The sequence below is a fragment of the Centroberyx gerrardi genome, chromosome 4 (assembly GCF_048128805.1).
Source record: "Centroberyx gerrardi isolate f3 chromosome 4, fCenGer3.hap1.cur.20231027, whole genome shotgun sequence".
NCBI lineage: Eukaryota > Metazoa > Chordata > Actinopteri > Beryciformes > Berycidae > Centroberyx > Centroberyx gerrardi.
In genome coordinates this window covers 10,033,854-10,047,826 of record NC_136000.1, presented here as the reverse complement: position 1 = coordinate 10,047,826, position 13,973 = coordinate 10,033,854, and the positions used below count along the sequence as shown (strand labels likewise).

Below are 13,973 nucleotides of genomic sequence, written 5' to 3'. Positions count from 1 at the left end.
GTCTTCGGACCCACAGGGGCTCAGAAGAACTCAGGGGATGCTGAGCAAAATATGGGATCATTTTGTTTCAGTGTTATTTCATTCATTAGAAATATGCATGAGAGCATGTACATGAAAACTGATTCTGATAATGCTTTTCTTACTTTTCACCGTTATCTTGTCACCTACTGTATTGACAGTCATTCAGTTGTTCACAAAATGACATCTAACAACAAAAATATACTCAGATGGAAGTGCAGTACGCCTTGTAGCAGTGTGTGTGTACATCATGTATGTATTTGTATGAACGTGTGTGTGTGTGTTTCTCTGTGCCTCAGCCCACAGCCAGCGCCTGGTGTCGGTCCAGTCCATGCTGAGGCAGACGGGGCGGTACCGGACCTTGGAGAAGGATCTGATGGAGCTGCAGGAGAGGAAACTTTTTGAGTATTTTATTGTTGTTGCGCTCAACAAGACCAAGGCCGGAGTTCCGTACCTTCCAGAAGTCACACAGCAGTTCCCTCTCAAGGTAAAACGGGACAGAATTGGTTTTGAAGCATTTCATTCCAAAATGAGGCATCCTCCATTGGGAAGAATGGGATACCTATTCTGAAAAAAATGATTGCTGGCAAGAAAGAATCATTTTCAACATTTTCATATGAATAGATATCTATTTTGCTACTCTCTATTGCCAATTGATGTAACACAATAATGATTCAATGTTTGGAATAAATAGAAGAAGAACTGGGTAGTTAGCATGAGCAGCGATAGCCACCATGGCTGAACAGACAAAGAAAAGAGCGCCACCTACAGAAACTCTAACTTCATGAACAGAAAATATATCCTCTGTCCTTTACATAGACACAGTAACACTGAGGCTGTGGTTAAAACGTGAACAACAAATATTAGGTGACAATTTATTTATTTATTTTCAAAAATGAATACATAGCATGTATTCCCTTTAATTCTATTCTTAATGCATCTGTATTGTAAGGGATATACAGAATGTATGAAACATTGTGCATCATAATCAAATATTCTCATCTCTCGCCTATAGCTGGAGAGAAGCTTCAAGTTCATGCGGGAGACTGAGGACCAGCTGAAGGTTATCCCCCAGTTCTGTTTCCCCGATGCCAAAGACTGGGCGCCTGTCGACAACTTCCCCAGGTCAGTAGGAGTCTGACTGGTGCCTCGGGGCTCAGGAGCATAAAAAAGCAACACGAAACAGGGATACGGGAACGTCTCATCAGAGTGGGATTGCCTCAGCTGCTAGCCATGCTAATAACCACACAAACTGCTTATTAGTGAGAAAGTAATGCCAAAAATGGAAATTACAAATGACCTTTTAACTCATAAAAATGACTACACTCTCTTTAACTATATGGCGCTGCATGACGATGACGAATGATTACAGGGAGGGAACGTGGTGGATTTATCACCTTACACCTGGTTTACTATTACAAAATCACCACTCTTTGTATGCTGTTTGAAACTGCTCATATTACCCAATACCACCTAGCTTAGCCTCTCAAGGACTGCATTGTTCCGAGAAGTGATGATGTGTGTCCTAAGGGTGACGGCTAATAATTACCTGGCGGTAAATGTTTGATGGGTGAAGGGCCAGAGGAATGCTGTTGGCACAAGCTATGCTCGCCGCCAAACACACACCTGCAGACCCAGCCATTGAACTGTCTGACACACTCCCCTGTCTGGAGGGTCGTCACTGGTCAATGAATACCTGTCAGGTAAAACTTGGACGCCTTTGTGTGGGTATTTGCAGAGTAAGCCTGCCCCGAGGGTCTTCCCTCTCAAGTACAAAGTGTGGCCATTGTTTACAACACCTAGTTGGCTAGAAAAGTCCAGTCCAGAGCTGAGTTCTCTGTTCCCACAACAGCCCGTTCTACGTGTTATAAGTTTTACGGCTCAAAATAGTTTCCAGTGTGTCTCAATTATCTCTTTTTCCCCCCCCCCCCAGTGAGACGTTCTCCTTTGTCCTGACCGGTGAGGATGGGAGCAGGCGGTTTGGCTACTGTCGGCGTTTACTGGTAGGCTCCCAAAATGCTGCTGTCCATGTCGTGTCCAAATAATATGTCACTAGATGCATTTCTCTTAATTTGGTCTTGCTTTATAAGCTGGTTAATTTAATATGTCTTCAACTTCTTTTACTCTTTCCTTTGTGTTGTGCTACTATGTAAGTTGCTGCACTTGTGTTACCAAGACAAATGCCAATACATTTCTTGAATTTGGTGGATAAAGTGATTCTGATTCTGTTTTTTTTTTTTAATTGCACCTTCAAAGCCTCGATGAAACAAAGGCTTTGATTTGCTCCACTGGTCTAATCCTGTAGTTGTATTTGGGTGAGCAGTCTTGTGAGGCGCTGTTGTTCTGAGGCTGACCGTCTGTTTCCTGCTGGCTGTTCACAGCCCAGCGGTAAAGGCCGGAGGCTTCCTGAGGTCTACTGCATCGTCAGCCGCCTGGGCTGCTTCGACCTCTTCTCCAAGGTAGCTACAGTGTGCATGAGCATGAACACAATTACACACAAGTAGGCCTACATAAACACACAGTTAAAATTTGCATTGATTGAAATTAAATCGCACAGAATTCATGTATTGCACACACATGCACACACACACACTTCCCACTGTGAGAGTGGGTAGAGAGTTGGACCCCACATAAAGAGTGCCGAGCGGTACCACCCATGGTACCCACAGGGCCGCACCCACCCTCTCCCTGGTAGCCACTTTCCCACAGAGCCTTGTAGCCCTGGCTCCAGTACAGAGAGACACATGTTGACTGCAGCTGATGTGGTTACTTTAGCAGAATAGGTTCTCTGTAATGAGCCTCAGATTTATATGTGTGTCGATGTGTGTACGTAAATATCTGTGCAATGTACATTATGTACATATGTCATTGCTAAAGTTGTGTATGCATGGAATGATGGGCGTAGATGGGTAAATATTATCTGCTGTTATAGAAGAAGGCAAACATACAGTAGATTGATTGCTGTTTCTGCATTGGAAGTGCTCAATGTTCATGGTACACTGAATATACTGCATCTGTATCAGATCAGCTACACAAGTTAACGCTGTACAGATGTGTAGTAGGTGTATTGCATACAACATAGATGCACACAGTGCAGTGCAACCAAGTGGAAAAAAACCATGTTAGAGGGATACACATTTTCTCCCACTCATGAATTCCCATCTGTTCATGGTGAGCTGTGAGCCATTTGCTGTATTGACTTTTACATATTTGTCTGTCTCCACTTTCAGCTGACTGCAAAATGTTAAGAGTGATTAACTTTGTAATGGTAACAGCCGAAGGATCCTCAGTGTCATCACATTGTGTTATCTGAACATGATTCATTCATTAGATGGTACACTGATCATTACCATATCAACTATATCATTTTACAAAGAGATGGTAATTACATAATAAATAAACATTCCATGAGAAAACTTTTTGATATGTATCATTTGCAGAAGCAAAAAGCTGGCTTTATGAATAAAAACAAACAGGTTGAAATGTTTTCATTTACACTACATATTGAAAAAGATTAAGTTAGAACAGTAGTTCTTGGGACCCAGAGTACTGCTTAACTGCATTCACCTGGCATCCCATGTGTAAATCAGTCTCTGATTAGATGACTAGAATGAAAACCAGCAGGACCGGGATCAAAAACCAGTGGGTCAGAGAGACTGGTGCCCCACAAGTACCCGGATGGCCTCTGCATATCTATGTTTATATAAATATATATCAATATTCAAATTATACTGACTCCTGGTCTGTCTCATTCTCCAGATCCTGGATGAAGTGGAGAAGAGGAGGGCCATCTCTCCTGCCCTGGTGCAGCCCTTCATGAGGGGCATCATGGAGGCTCCCTTCCCTGCTCCGGGACGGACCATCACCGTCAAGAACTTCCTACCTGGCTCTGGGACGGAGGTGAGAGATGATGGAAAGACGGTGGAAATCAGTGTTTGCACTGATACAGTCTCGTGCCATCTTTGGAGGCCTTTTATCAAAAAATCTAATTAGACTGACGCATCCCACTGAGAAATTTTACGTTGCAGGCCTAAATAGTTGCAGGCATCTAGGATAAAGTTAGGCTACATAGAGTTTAAAAATGAAAGTTATTTCTTAGACTACGTCTTCTGGGGTAAATGACAAAAATGTATCATTATCCTGTACTTCTCTGGTGCATATTTTTGATATTTAAAGCTGCATTGTTTAAATATGTAATAATGTGTCTAAAACTGGGATATGCATTGCCAAAAAGATCCGGGGCTATATGAGAGCTAAAGCATAGATGCAATGTTGGAATGATGTCTAGTGCTCAGTGGAATAGTAACATGTTTGTGTGTGTGCACGTGTGTGAGGTTGTGTGCATCAATGTCTAATAGTCTGCTTCTCTCTGTCTCTCTCTCTCCTTTCCCCTCTCTCTCTCTCCTCCAGGTGATAGAACTGTGTCGGCCGTCCGACTCCCGTCTGGAGCATGTGGACTTTGAATGTCTCTTCTCCTCACTGAGTCTGCGTCTGCTTCTCCGGGTGTTTGCCTCCCTACTGCTGGAGCGCAGGGTCATCTTCACTGCCGACAAACTCAGGTATATTGTTAGTGGAACCAAGTGGTTAGAGAGAGACCACTCTGTAACCCAAAGATCACAGGTTCAAAAATTCTCTAATTTGCTTGGATAAGTGTCAGCTAAAGCATTAAAGGTAAATGTCACCATGGGTACATTGCCATAGGTCTGATTCCCGTTTACTGCATCAGCCACCACCACACGCATTGGCCTTCAGTATGAAATTAGCTGTTCATTGACAGAGCCGTTTGTCAGGTGTCTCCTTGTAACTTAATTTGTCGATAGTCTCAAGTTAAGCTTCAGTTAGTTCAGAAGTTGTTACTTCAGAACTTCAGAAGCAGATCAATTCCATTCTCGCCGCACTCAGTTATGAGAAGGTTGGAGGTTTGTTTCAGCATCCATATGGCTTAGGTTTGCTTTTGGAGTATAGTGTTTACAGATTTGTGTGTTTGATTCCCGTCTGCTGTAACAGCTGTTCAGTGACCAAGCTGCTTGTCATGACTGTCCTTGCATGTTCTTGTGAGATTCTCTGGTTTATCCTCACAGACCAAAAGTGATTTAATAACTAAACCATTCCACTCTTTTTTTCTAAAAAGGAAAATATAGGGATACATGTAATTCAGAGGGGGGTGAACATCCTCTCTGGGCTCACACTGAAATCCATTCACAGTGACACACAGTGATGATCAGAGCAGTGAAGGCAGGGGCATGATGCTGAAAAGAGGAAGAAGAGCGTGAAGGATATGACAGAGAGACGTCAAGTCGACAGAAAGGCTGTTGGAAGAGACCGAGCAAGTGTTAAAGGAAGGAATGCTGTTGTGTTATACAGTCGTCTGGGGAACAATCATTTCTTTCTCTGGAAAACTGTCATGGACGCCAGATAGAAGGAGTTAGGCTTTTTAGGAGACGGCTCCAGAGCTAACATGTGTGCACGTTGACGCCATCACACCCACGCGATTCACTAAAAGTTTTAACTCTTACACTGGTAGCACTGCGGTCAGGGTCACAAAGTGTAATTTGGGTTTTCTTTTTTTCTTTACTGTTGAGGTACACCTGGTTTAGCTTGCGGGCTCAGCGGAAACACTCATTGTATCCCAATTTAGTTCAAATAACACCCACCTGGTGCTTTGGGCAAGATAATTAAACCACGTTTTTTTACTGTACATGGACAGAAACTCTGACTTAGATTATGTTTTTTTCTGTAATTTCCCTCTGTGTCTATGCACTGCTGTTTAAAAGGTAGCATGAGAAGCATTTCTCACCAGACCTCATAAGCAGATCACGAGTCATTGCACATTTTCTACTGTGGAGTGGAAACTTGGCCTCCTCAATCACTTTTTGAATGAATTAACTGAGACCAGGCGCACACACGGGAGGCATTAAGTTAACAGTGTGGGGCGAGTGTGTTTTGCTGCCGCTGTATACTTTTTATAAGTGTTACATCACACTCCTCTAAAAGATGCTTTTTAACATTCTTCTCACAGTAAGAGGCTTCTAAGACCAAACACAAATGAACTGCTCACATTATGTTCCAAACTAAGAAATGGGTGGCAGGAGAGGGTATTTGTTGAGACGGTCTAGCACCATCTTGTGGTAGAGTGTAGACTTGTATTTGGGGCAGTTAAAGGAAAAATCCACCCTAAAACATTTTAACGCTGTTAAAAAAAACAGCTATTGGTGTGCCTTGCATTTCTGGGCCCATTTGATGTATTTTTCCTATTCCTGTGGATAATGTCGAGGGGTTTCTGTGCAGCGACAATGGAATTTGATAGGAGAAAATTGTTTCAACTATCTAAAACCTCACTGGAAAACAATCAGACCCTCAGAATCAAAGAGAAAGGGCTTCTTTCTATAGCCGCCATTTTGCATCAACATTCAACAATCATACAGGGAGAAATCCATTGTAGAAGAGTCAGAGATGCCAATTTCTCCACTGACTGTAGCTTCAATAGACCACAATGCATTGCTGCCACCAGACAGCAATGTCTGGTGCCCCTTACTCAAAACCCATTGTTGGGTTTTGAGTAAGGGGCACTTTTTCTTGACTGGAAAAACTCTCACTCTGCAAGTTCATGGCTGTTCTTGTTGAAAGTAATTCTGGGAAATAGATGAGGCAAACTAGATGAGGCAGATTTAGGGAAAGTGGGCCCACCAAAGAAGTAAATTCTAGCACTTCATCAAAATAACTCCTGGAATGCACTGAACATCATAAACTGATAAAATCTAACAGCGAGTATTCAATACTCTGGTCAGGTTTATGAAAGACTTTTCTTGAGTTTTCTTTGAAAGACTATTATTTTCTACAATATTATTACATCCAATAATGATTAGTAACTATTATGAGTTATTATCATGCACAGTGTTATACGAGTGCTAACCTCGCTCTCTTTCTGTCTCTCTTTCCCCAGCACATTGTCTCAGTGTTGTCATGCAGTGGTGGCTCTCCTCTACCCCTTCACCTGGCAGCATACCTACATCCCTGTGCTGCCGCCCTCCATGTTGGATATCGTCTGCACCCCCACCCCCTTTATAGTCGGCCTGCTCTCCAGCTCTCTGCCTCGACTCAAAGAGCTGCCCATCGAAGAGGTGAGACAAGTTTTTTCTCTATGTGATATACCGACTTGGGCGCCCTTGATCTCCGACCCTTTCCTCCACTGAACAATGGCGCCGGGAAATGACATCACCCTCCCTCTGCTCTTCCCTCAGGTCCTGGTGGTCGACCTCGGCAACAGCCGCTTCCTGCGTCAGGTAGAATGCATAGAAACATAGACATAACAGTACTGTACATGTGAATAGATGGACATGGCACAGGAGTTAGCTCATCCTTAAAATCCATTATGTTGTGACTAGCTCTGAATACATTAAGTTAATTTATTGCAATATTTTGAATACATTTACATACTTTCCACTGACCTAAGGTTTTTTTTTCCTCTCCAGCTGGACGATGAGGACTCCATTCTTCCCCACAAGCTGCAGGCTGCGCTGGAGCATGTGCTGGACAAGAGGAGGGAGCTGGCCTGTGAGAAAGGAGATCTCCCCAATGGTGAGCACCCTTACTATTGCTTCTATTTAGATTTAGGTTTCTGTTTTCACCAGAAATATGCCAAAGACAACACTATCAATTTATCTGAGTTAGGACCAGTGGCGCCCTCTACTGTTGTGGACAGATATTGTAGCCACACATTAAAGCCACAGTTGGTAAATTTGAAGGAAAATAGGAGGACGAACACACTTAGCCCCCGTCTCAGTCTCTCCTCCCCACCAAACCAGTGGCGATCGGTGTGCAGCTGATTGACAACATGGAGTGAAGCCCCCTGACCCTACAGTTTACATGAATTGGTCAGATACCTGAGCCACACAATTCACTTTGAAAGGAAATAGCAGAGCAATGGTGCTATAAATATTCATGTAACATACAAACAAAATGTCAAATTATACAATGGCTTTAAGTAATCTATGACCTCTGTCACATTTTCACAATAGAGATAAGTAAGGTAGCTAATCAGAGCAAAGATCCAGCAGAAACATCTAGTGAAGAGGTAATATATAACTAAGCAGAATACGGTAGTAATACTTTATTTATTTTTTTGGCTTGAGAACGAGGCTTTTTAGCCATTGTAAATGTCTTGGGACACCAGATGCTTGCTCATTGCACCGTCCTCTGTCATTGAGCAGTTGAAAATGCTTGGACATGGGAATGCATGGGGAGTAGATTGGGAGTGTACTGAAAGTTTTGAAAGGCAGAAATCTCAACAAGTAATCATTGAGTCATTGGTATTGATCAACAATCCTCTCAACCACCTGTAGATATATTATGGTCACATTGTGCTATGGAGCAGTAAAAATATGTACGTACTTATCGCCCCAGTAACTCCTATGACCAAATCCTAAACCTTTCTCTCTCATTACCTTCCGCCTCTTCTCTCTTCTTCCCCCTCCTCCTGGCTCGCTCTCCCGCCTCCTCCCAGACTCCTGCTCCCTCAGCACGGTGGTGTCGGAGGCCTTCGTGCGTTTCTTCGTGGAAATGGTGGGTCACTACTCCCTCTTCATGGGCGGAGCGGAGCGGGAGGATGAGTCGTCCGTTTCCTCTCCCTCCACGCCCAACCCCTCCTCCTCCTCCTCCTCCTCCTCCTCCTCCTCGTCCTTCCAGCGCGAGGCCTTTCGCAAGGCGGTGACCTCCAAGAGCCTGAGGAGGTTCCTGGAGGTTTTCATGGAGACCCAGATGTTCACCGGCTTCATCCAGGAGAGGGAGCTACGCAGGCAGGGACTCCGAGGTACTGAGAGAGGAAGTGTCAGGGTGCCTTATTTAATTACCTGTGATCCCACTGCAGCAAATTTAAAACTCTTGTTCAAAATAAATTCATATTTTTTGCTTTTGAGCTTTACTTTTTTTTTTTCTGATTTTTTTTTCTCTATCAGCCTGTGCCCCTTCAATACCAGTGTGCATTACTTCCAAATTGAAATTGAATATATTTCTAATTGCATATATAATTTCTAATTGCATAATGTTAGAAAGTTGTTCCATAGGCCTAGATGCTGCAATCCAGCACAACAATGTTAAACACATTGTATCTGCTGTTTTTGCAGTGTTGTTTTAATCCATAGTGATCTACTCAGTGTTAGTCTGATAGTAGTTGCACATCAACATTGTGAGAATTTTGAGATTTATAGATACACAATTTATTCAATTTATTTAACCTTTATTTATCCAAGTTAGTCCAGTTGAGATCAGGGATTTCTTTTACGTATTTTGATTTGTATAGATGTGTATATTTTCTTAGAAGCCTATCAAAATATGGCTGCATCTTGATTTTTGTTATGTGTTAATGGGAATGCTGGATTTAATAACCTGTGTGTTTTTTTGTGTGCAGGTCTGTTTGAGGTGAGAGCACAGGAGTATCTGGACTCGCTGCCTGGGAGCGAACAACGAGGAGTTAACAAATTCCTCAAGGGGCTAGGTGAGATTTATTGTACATCCCCCCTCCTCCTACACTCTCTCCTTACAAGTAAACCCTTACCTCATGCACTATATGAGTGTAAAAACACATATATAGCGTACTCCCTCACTGGTATGTACAAATGTTCACCTGTCTTGATCAAATATGTTGCTTGTGTTTATGTTTTTTCAGGAAACAAGATGAAATTCCTGTCCAAAAAATGATAAGTAGGTAAGGAGCGCGTTGTTGGAAAAGAAGCATGGAGGGTCGTGCAGAAAAAGAGGACACACTCTCTGGACTTGGATGTCTCAGAGCATGAAGATGGACGTGTGTGTGTGTGTGTGTGTGTGTGTGTGTGTGTGTGTGTGTGTGTGTGTGTGTGTCTTTGGGGTCATATCGAGGGCAGACCCTTAAACGAACTGGACTGATAGTTTATGAACATGAGGGATTCTGGGGAATTAGGGTTTAGCTCCCAGCTTCTGGACACCTTCCATTAGTGCTGTGTGCGGTTTATGCAGCTCGGACCAAAAATCCCTTCCCACATGAGGAAAGACGCCGTGGACCCCGAGCTTCTGGTAGCGACGTCTAGTCTCACTAGTCCCAAGGCCCCGATGTTTTGCGAGAGCTCACTTTTGTCAAGCTTACAGTCGGTCCCTACATGTGTACATTATTGTATAGCACAGTGTGAATCCACTTGGAACAGTGTTTTCTCTCTCTCTTTCTGTCACCGACTTCACCCATGAACCTGAAATGCACCAATGAGGACTGTCACTGAAGATGTTGCCGTCCAGCCAAATGACAGATTGAATTTTGTATAATACTTCCTTATACATTCCAAGTATTTTCTATAGAAACTTTTTTTTTTTTTTTTTTTAAATACAATAGTACAACTTCTTCTTCAACAGGAGGCTTTTAAGTTAATTTATATTCTTCTTAGACAAAGTTAATCTCTTTTTTCTTTTTTTTTTTCTTCAAATGAGCGCAAAGAAAATCTCCTGTAGTTTGTAATAGGCTTTATTTCACAGAGTCTAGTTCAGACTGTTTGTAGACCACTTTGGGTTGTCGGGTATATGTACCACTGTTTTAAGTAAATGAAATTTTCATTGGAGTAGGAGTGAACACCAAAAGGAAGACTGAGAAAAATGTAATGAGAGTGCGAAAGAGTCATGATGACACAGAAAATCAACGTGAATACATCTTTCACTTGGATTTGGATAGATTTGATGTTGACCGAAATGTATCTTAGGCCAATCAGTATCAGCGTGCTTCTAAAACACCACTAGGTTTGCCTTAAACTTGATTGAGAATGCAATGAAACTGTATAAATAAAGTGATTTTAATTAGAACAATGTCTGAATCATCTTTCTGAGGAAAATTTTCTATTCGTGTATTTTTGGGCAACTAGTATCAACACTGCTTTAGTAGTGTATAGTTTTAAATATAGCATAGCATATGCATTAGGCTTGTACTCTGCAATACCAATATTATCCACTGGAGGGCTCTGTTACCTAGTTCATTCTATGCTGCACATGCTGCCTCATACTGTCCAAAGTCCACAATCACATCTCAGACAGTTAGACCTCTATAATAAATTGTTCAAGTGTTCAAGTCCAAGAATATCATTGCTTTCGTTGCTAGAGATTAGGCAACTGATGAGTGAAGGTTTGGGTAGGAATCTAAATTGGTGGCAGGTGAATTCCTAAAAAAAAATATAATGTTCAAAAGTCACAGATTTTTATTTATTTATTTATTTTTTACCAGATAAAATGGGTGTTTAAATAATTAATATCTTCCATAAACTAGAAAAACACCTGGCAAGTGGCTGCAGGAATGGACAGACAACATTTACCAGCACTTGGCTGGCGGCACTTTGACACCCTGGAAGAACAGGAAGCAATTTAATAAAAATCTAACATCCTAAACATCAACATTAGTTGCTGTTACAGAATTATCATTCGTGGTGCAGTGCTAAACAAAAATGTAAACCACGAACTCCAGTCGGTGATCATCATAAGGCAAACACGCACTATACAAAAAATCGTATCAATTCAGAAAAGCATTATTGTATGTTTTTATTTCCACTTTAAAGACGCTATTCTCATAGATGCACAACATAACATCATACCATCTCATGTAATTGTGATGCTTACTTTTATATCATATTTCTGTCAGCCTAAAAACGTGTAAACCCACAAATAAAAAGGTGGGTAAACTGAGCTGAGGCGGGTTTACCCTCCGTACATCCACCAACACACACAAAAGCAACACGTATAAAGAGCCATAATAACGGGTTGAACGCATATAAGACCTATACTGTACCTTCACTCCTGCAGCCCACTAAAGCTCTATTCTTAGCTCTTATAGTCCCTTTTCCTTTCATGTGTTTGTCCCTCCTTCCACAGGCAATGACAATTCCCCCGGCGTGTTTTTTTTTCTTTCTTGATGTGATTTCCTTTGCCCCCACCCGGCCGGGCGGGCTGTGGCTCTTTTCCTTTTCGGAGCCCGGAGCCCTCCCCTCTGAACCCCCCCCCACCCCACCCCACCCCTCCACTCCTCCACCCCACTCCTCCCTCATTACGTGTTGACCGGTCAGACCTGCCTCCCTCCCTCCCTCCTTCTCTCCCTTGGTCTTTTTCTCTGGCTTTTCCAGGCTTCATGTCATACCACGGCTAATTCCTGAAATTCCTGCCCTCCGTGCGCTTCAAACGACTCCAGGAAAGAGAGGAGGGAGCAAAAAAAAAAAAATAAACAACAAAAAAAAAACATATACAGATATTCTTCACCAAAATCAAATAGGCTATTCCCACTACCTGCCTTCCAGACTGCTAAGGGTCTCAACAGGTAAGCTCCTACCAAGTGTTTTGAGTCTTGACCGGTAATGTCTTATTTCCAAGTGTTGCGCTCATGTTCATATTTTGAAGCAGTGCGTCTCCTGAAGTTGTGCGCGCGTCTTAACTTTCACTTTGTTAAAAGCTCAGATTGTGGATGTAAATATCACACCACCACGCCGCTTTGTTTCGGAATCATTCTCACTCACATTCTTCAAATATCTGACATTTCTTTGGTCAAATTCCTACATTTTTTTTATTCCAGTAGTGCGGTTGACTTCCTGTGCCTCAGCCGGAACTTTTTTGGAGGAAACTAATAACGTCATCGGCACGCAGTCAAACATTAGCGCTTGTCTGGGTAAAGTTTTACAACCGGGAAACTAAAATAATTCACCCGATGTATTTATTAACCCACCGGTTGAATTTTGAGGGCTTTTTTAATACTCTGCAAACAAGTGTACGTAGACTAGAGCTGGTCTGACACAGTGGCGGCCTGACTGGAAGCCGTTAATGATTCTCATTCACTGTCATGAATAACTTATTCAGTTAGATAATTAAAAAAAAACGATGTTGTAAGCTGATAATGGTATCATAGTGTTCATAGAGTTTTATATATGGACAATATCAATATTGTTTTACTACTGCTATTGTTTTAAAACGATACGAAGCACCTATATTAGATGATACTGTAATAATAATAGCAATAATAATAATATTAATGATAGTAATAATAATTGCTGTTGTTAAAAGTTTTACTGGCCATTTACATTACACCTGAATTGCTCTGTTTATTATCACTGTCTGCTGTAGTTGAATGTAATCTCCTAAAAACACAGGTACTCTGTGTGTGTGTGTGTGTGTGTGTGTGTGTGTGTGTACGTGTACTGCAACAATACAATTCAGATAGTGTCAGATAAGTTGGCAAGAGCAGAAACGTAAACTAAAGTGACTTTAAGATACTTTAAAATTTTAAAACTTTGTTGTGATGGTCTAAACTTTCAGCCGCTCGATTTGTTATTGCATTGCCAAATGTGGCAACCCACAAACATCTGGTGCCTACATAGGCTAAAACAAACTATGAAAAGTATTTGCAAATGCTATCTGATCCAAGTCTGGTGTGTGTGTGTGTGTGTGAGTGTGTGTGTGCATGTGTGTGTGTGACAGACATTGTATTGTATTGTATATTCTAGAGCTGCTATAGTCACTGCGGTGCTGACAGGCCGTGTGCGAGCGAGTATTTTTGGTCAGGGTCCCGAGCTAGCTAACACGGGGCTAACAGGGCTGTGTGTGTGTGTGTGTGTGTTATGATGTCCCGCAGGAGCAGCTGAGAGGAGTGTGTATTCCAGAGGGGCAACAGGTGGAATGGGGCAGGGTCACAGTGTGATCGGGGGGCAAACACACACCTGTTGAGGCCCTCTCCCAAGTCTCTGACAGCCAAAGGGAGTTTGGGTTTTTTCCAGGCCGGGACTCTTTTGTTTTCACCGTTGTCCCAGACACATATGAATTATAATATAACCTGTAATATGAACTGTAAGGTTGCATTGTTTTCACTGGATTTGTGTGTGTGTGTATCTGTGAGTGTGTGGGGCTGGATGGGGGGGGTAGGGAGGTGGGGTGTGGGGTGTGGTGGTGGATGTGTGTGTGGGGGTTGATGT

General features: G+C 42.3%; 1 protein-coding gene across 1 annotated transcript in view; it reads left to right on the top strand.

Moving 5' to 3' along the window:
• The window catches only part of LOC139929728 (DENN domain-containing protein 2A), a 36,105-nt gene extending 25,266 nt beyond the window's left edge, over positions 1–10,839 (top strand). Inside the window, exons 9-20 of the mRNA XM_071922724.2 lie at positions 318–505; positions 1,034–1,143; positions 1,952–2,021; positions 2,400–2,477; positions 3,778–3,918; positions 4,429–4,577; positions 6,962–7,139; positions 7,260–7,301; positions 7,491–7,596; positions 8,522–8,827; positions 9,425–9,511; positions 9,683–10,839. Of these exons, the coding sequence (XP_071778825.1) occupies positions 318–505; positions 1,034–1,143; positions 1,952–2,021; positions 2,400–2,477; positions 3,778–3,918; positions 4,429–4,577; positions 6,962–7,139; positions 7,260–7,301; positions 7,491–7,596; positions 8,522–8,827; positions 9,425–9,511; positions 9,683–9,714 (1,487 nt within the window). The 3' untranslated portion in view covers positions 9,715–10,839. The remainder of the gene's footprint in view (positions 1–317; positions 506–1,033; positions 1,144–1,951; positions 2,022–2,399; positions 2,478–3,777; positions 3,919–4,428; positions 4,578–6,961; positions 7,140–7,259; positions 7,302–7,490; positions 7,597–8,521; positions 8,828–9,424; positions 9,512–9,682) is intronic.
• The last annotated feature ends 3,134 nt before the right edge of the window (positions 10,840–13,973 follow it).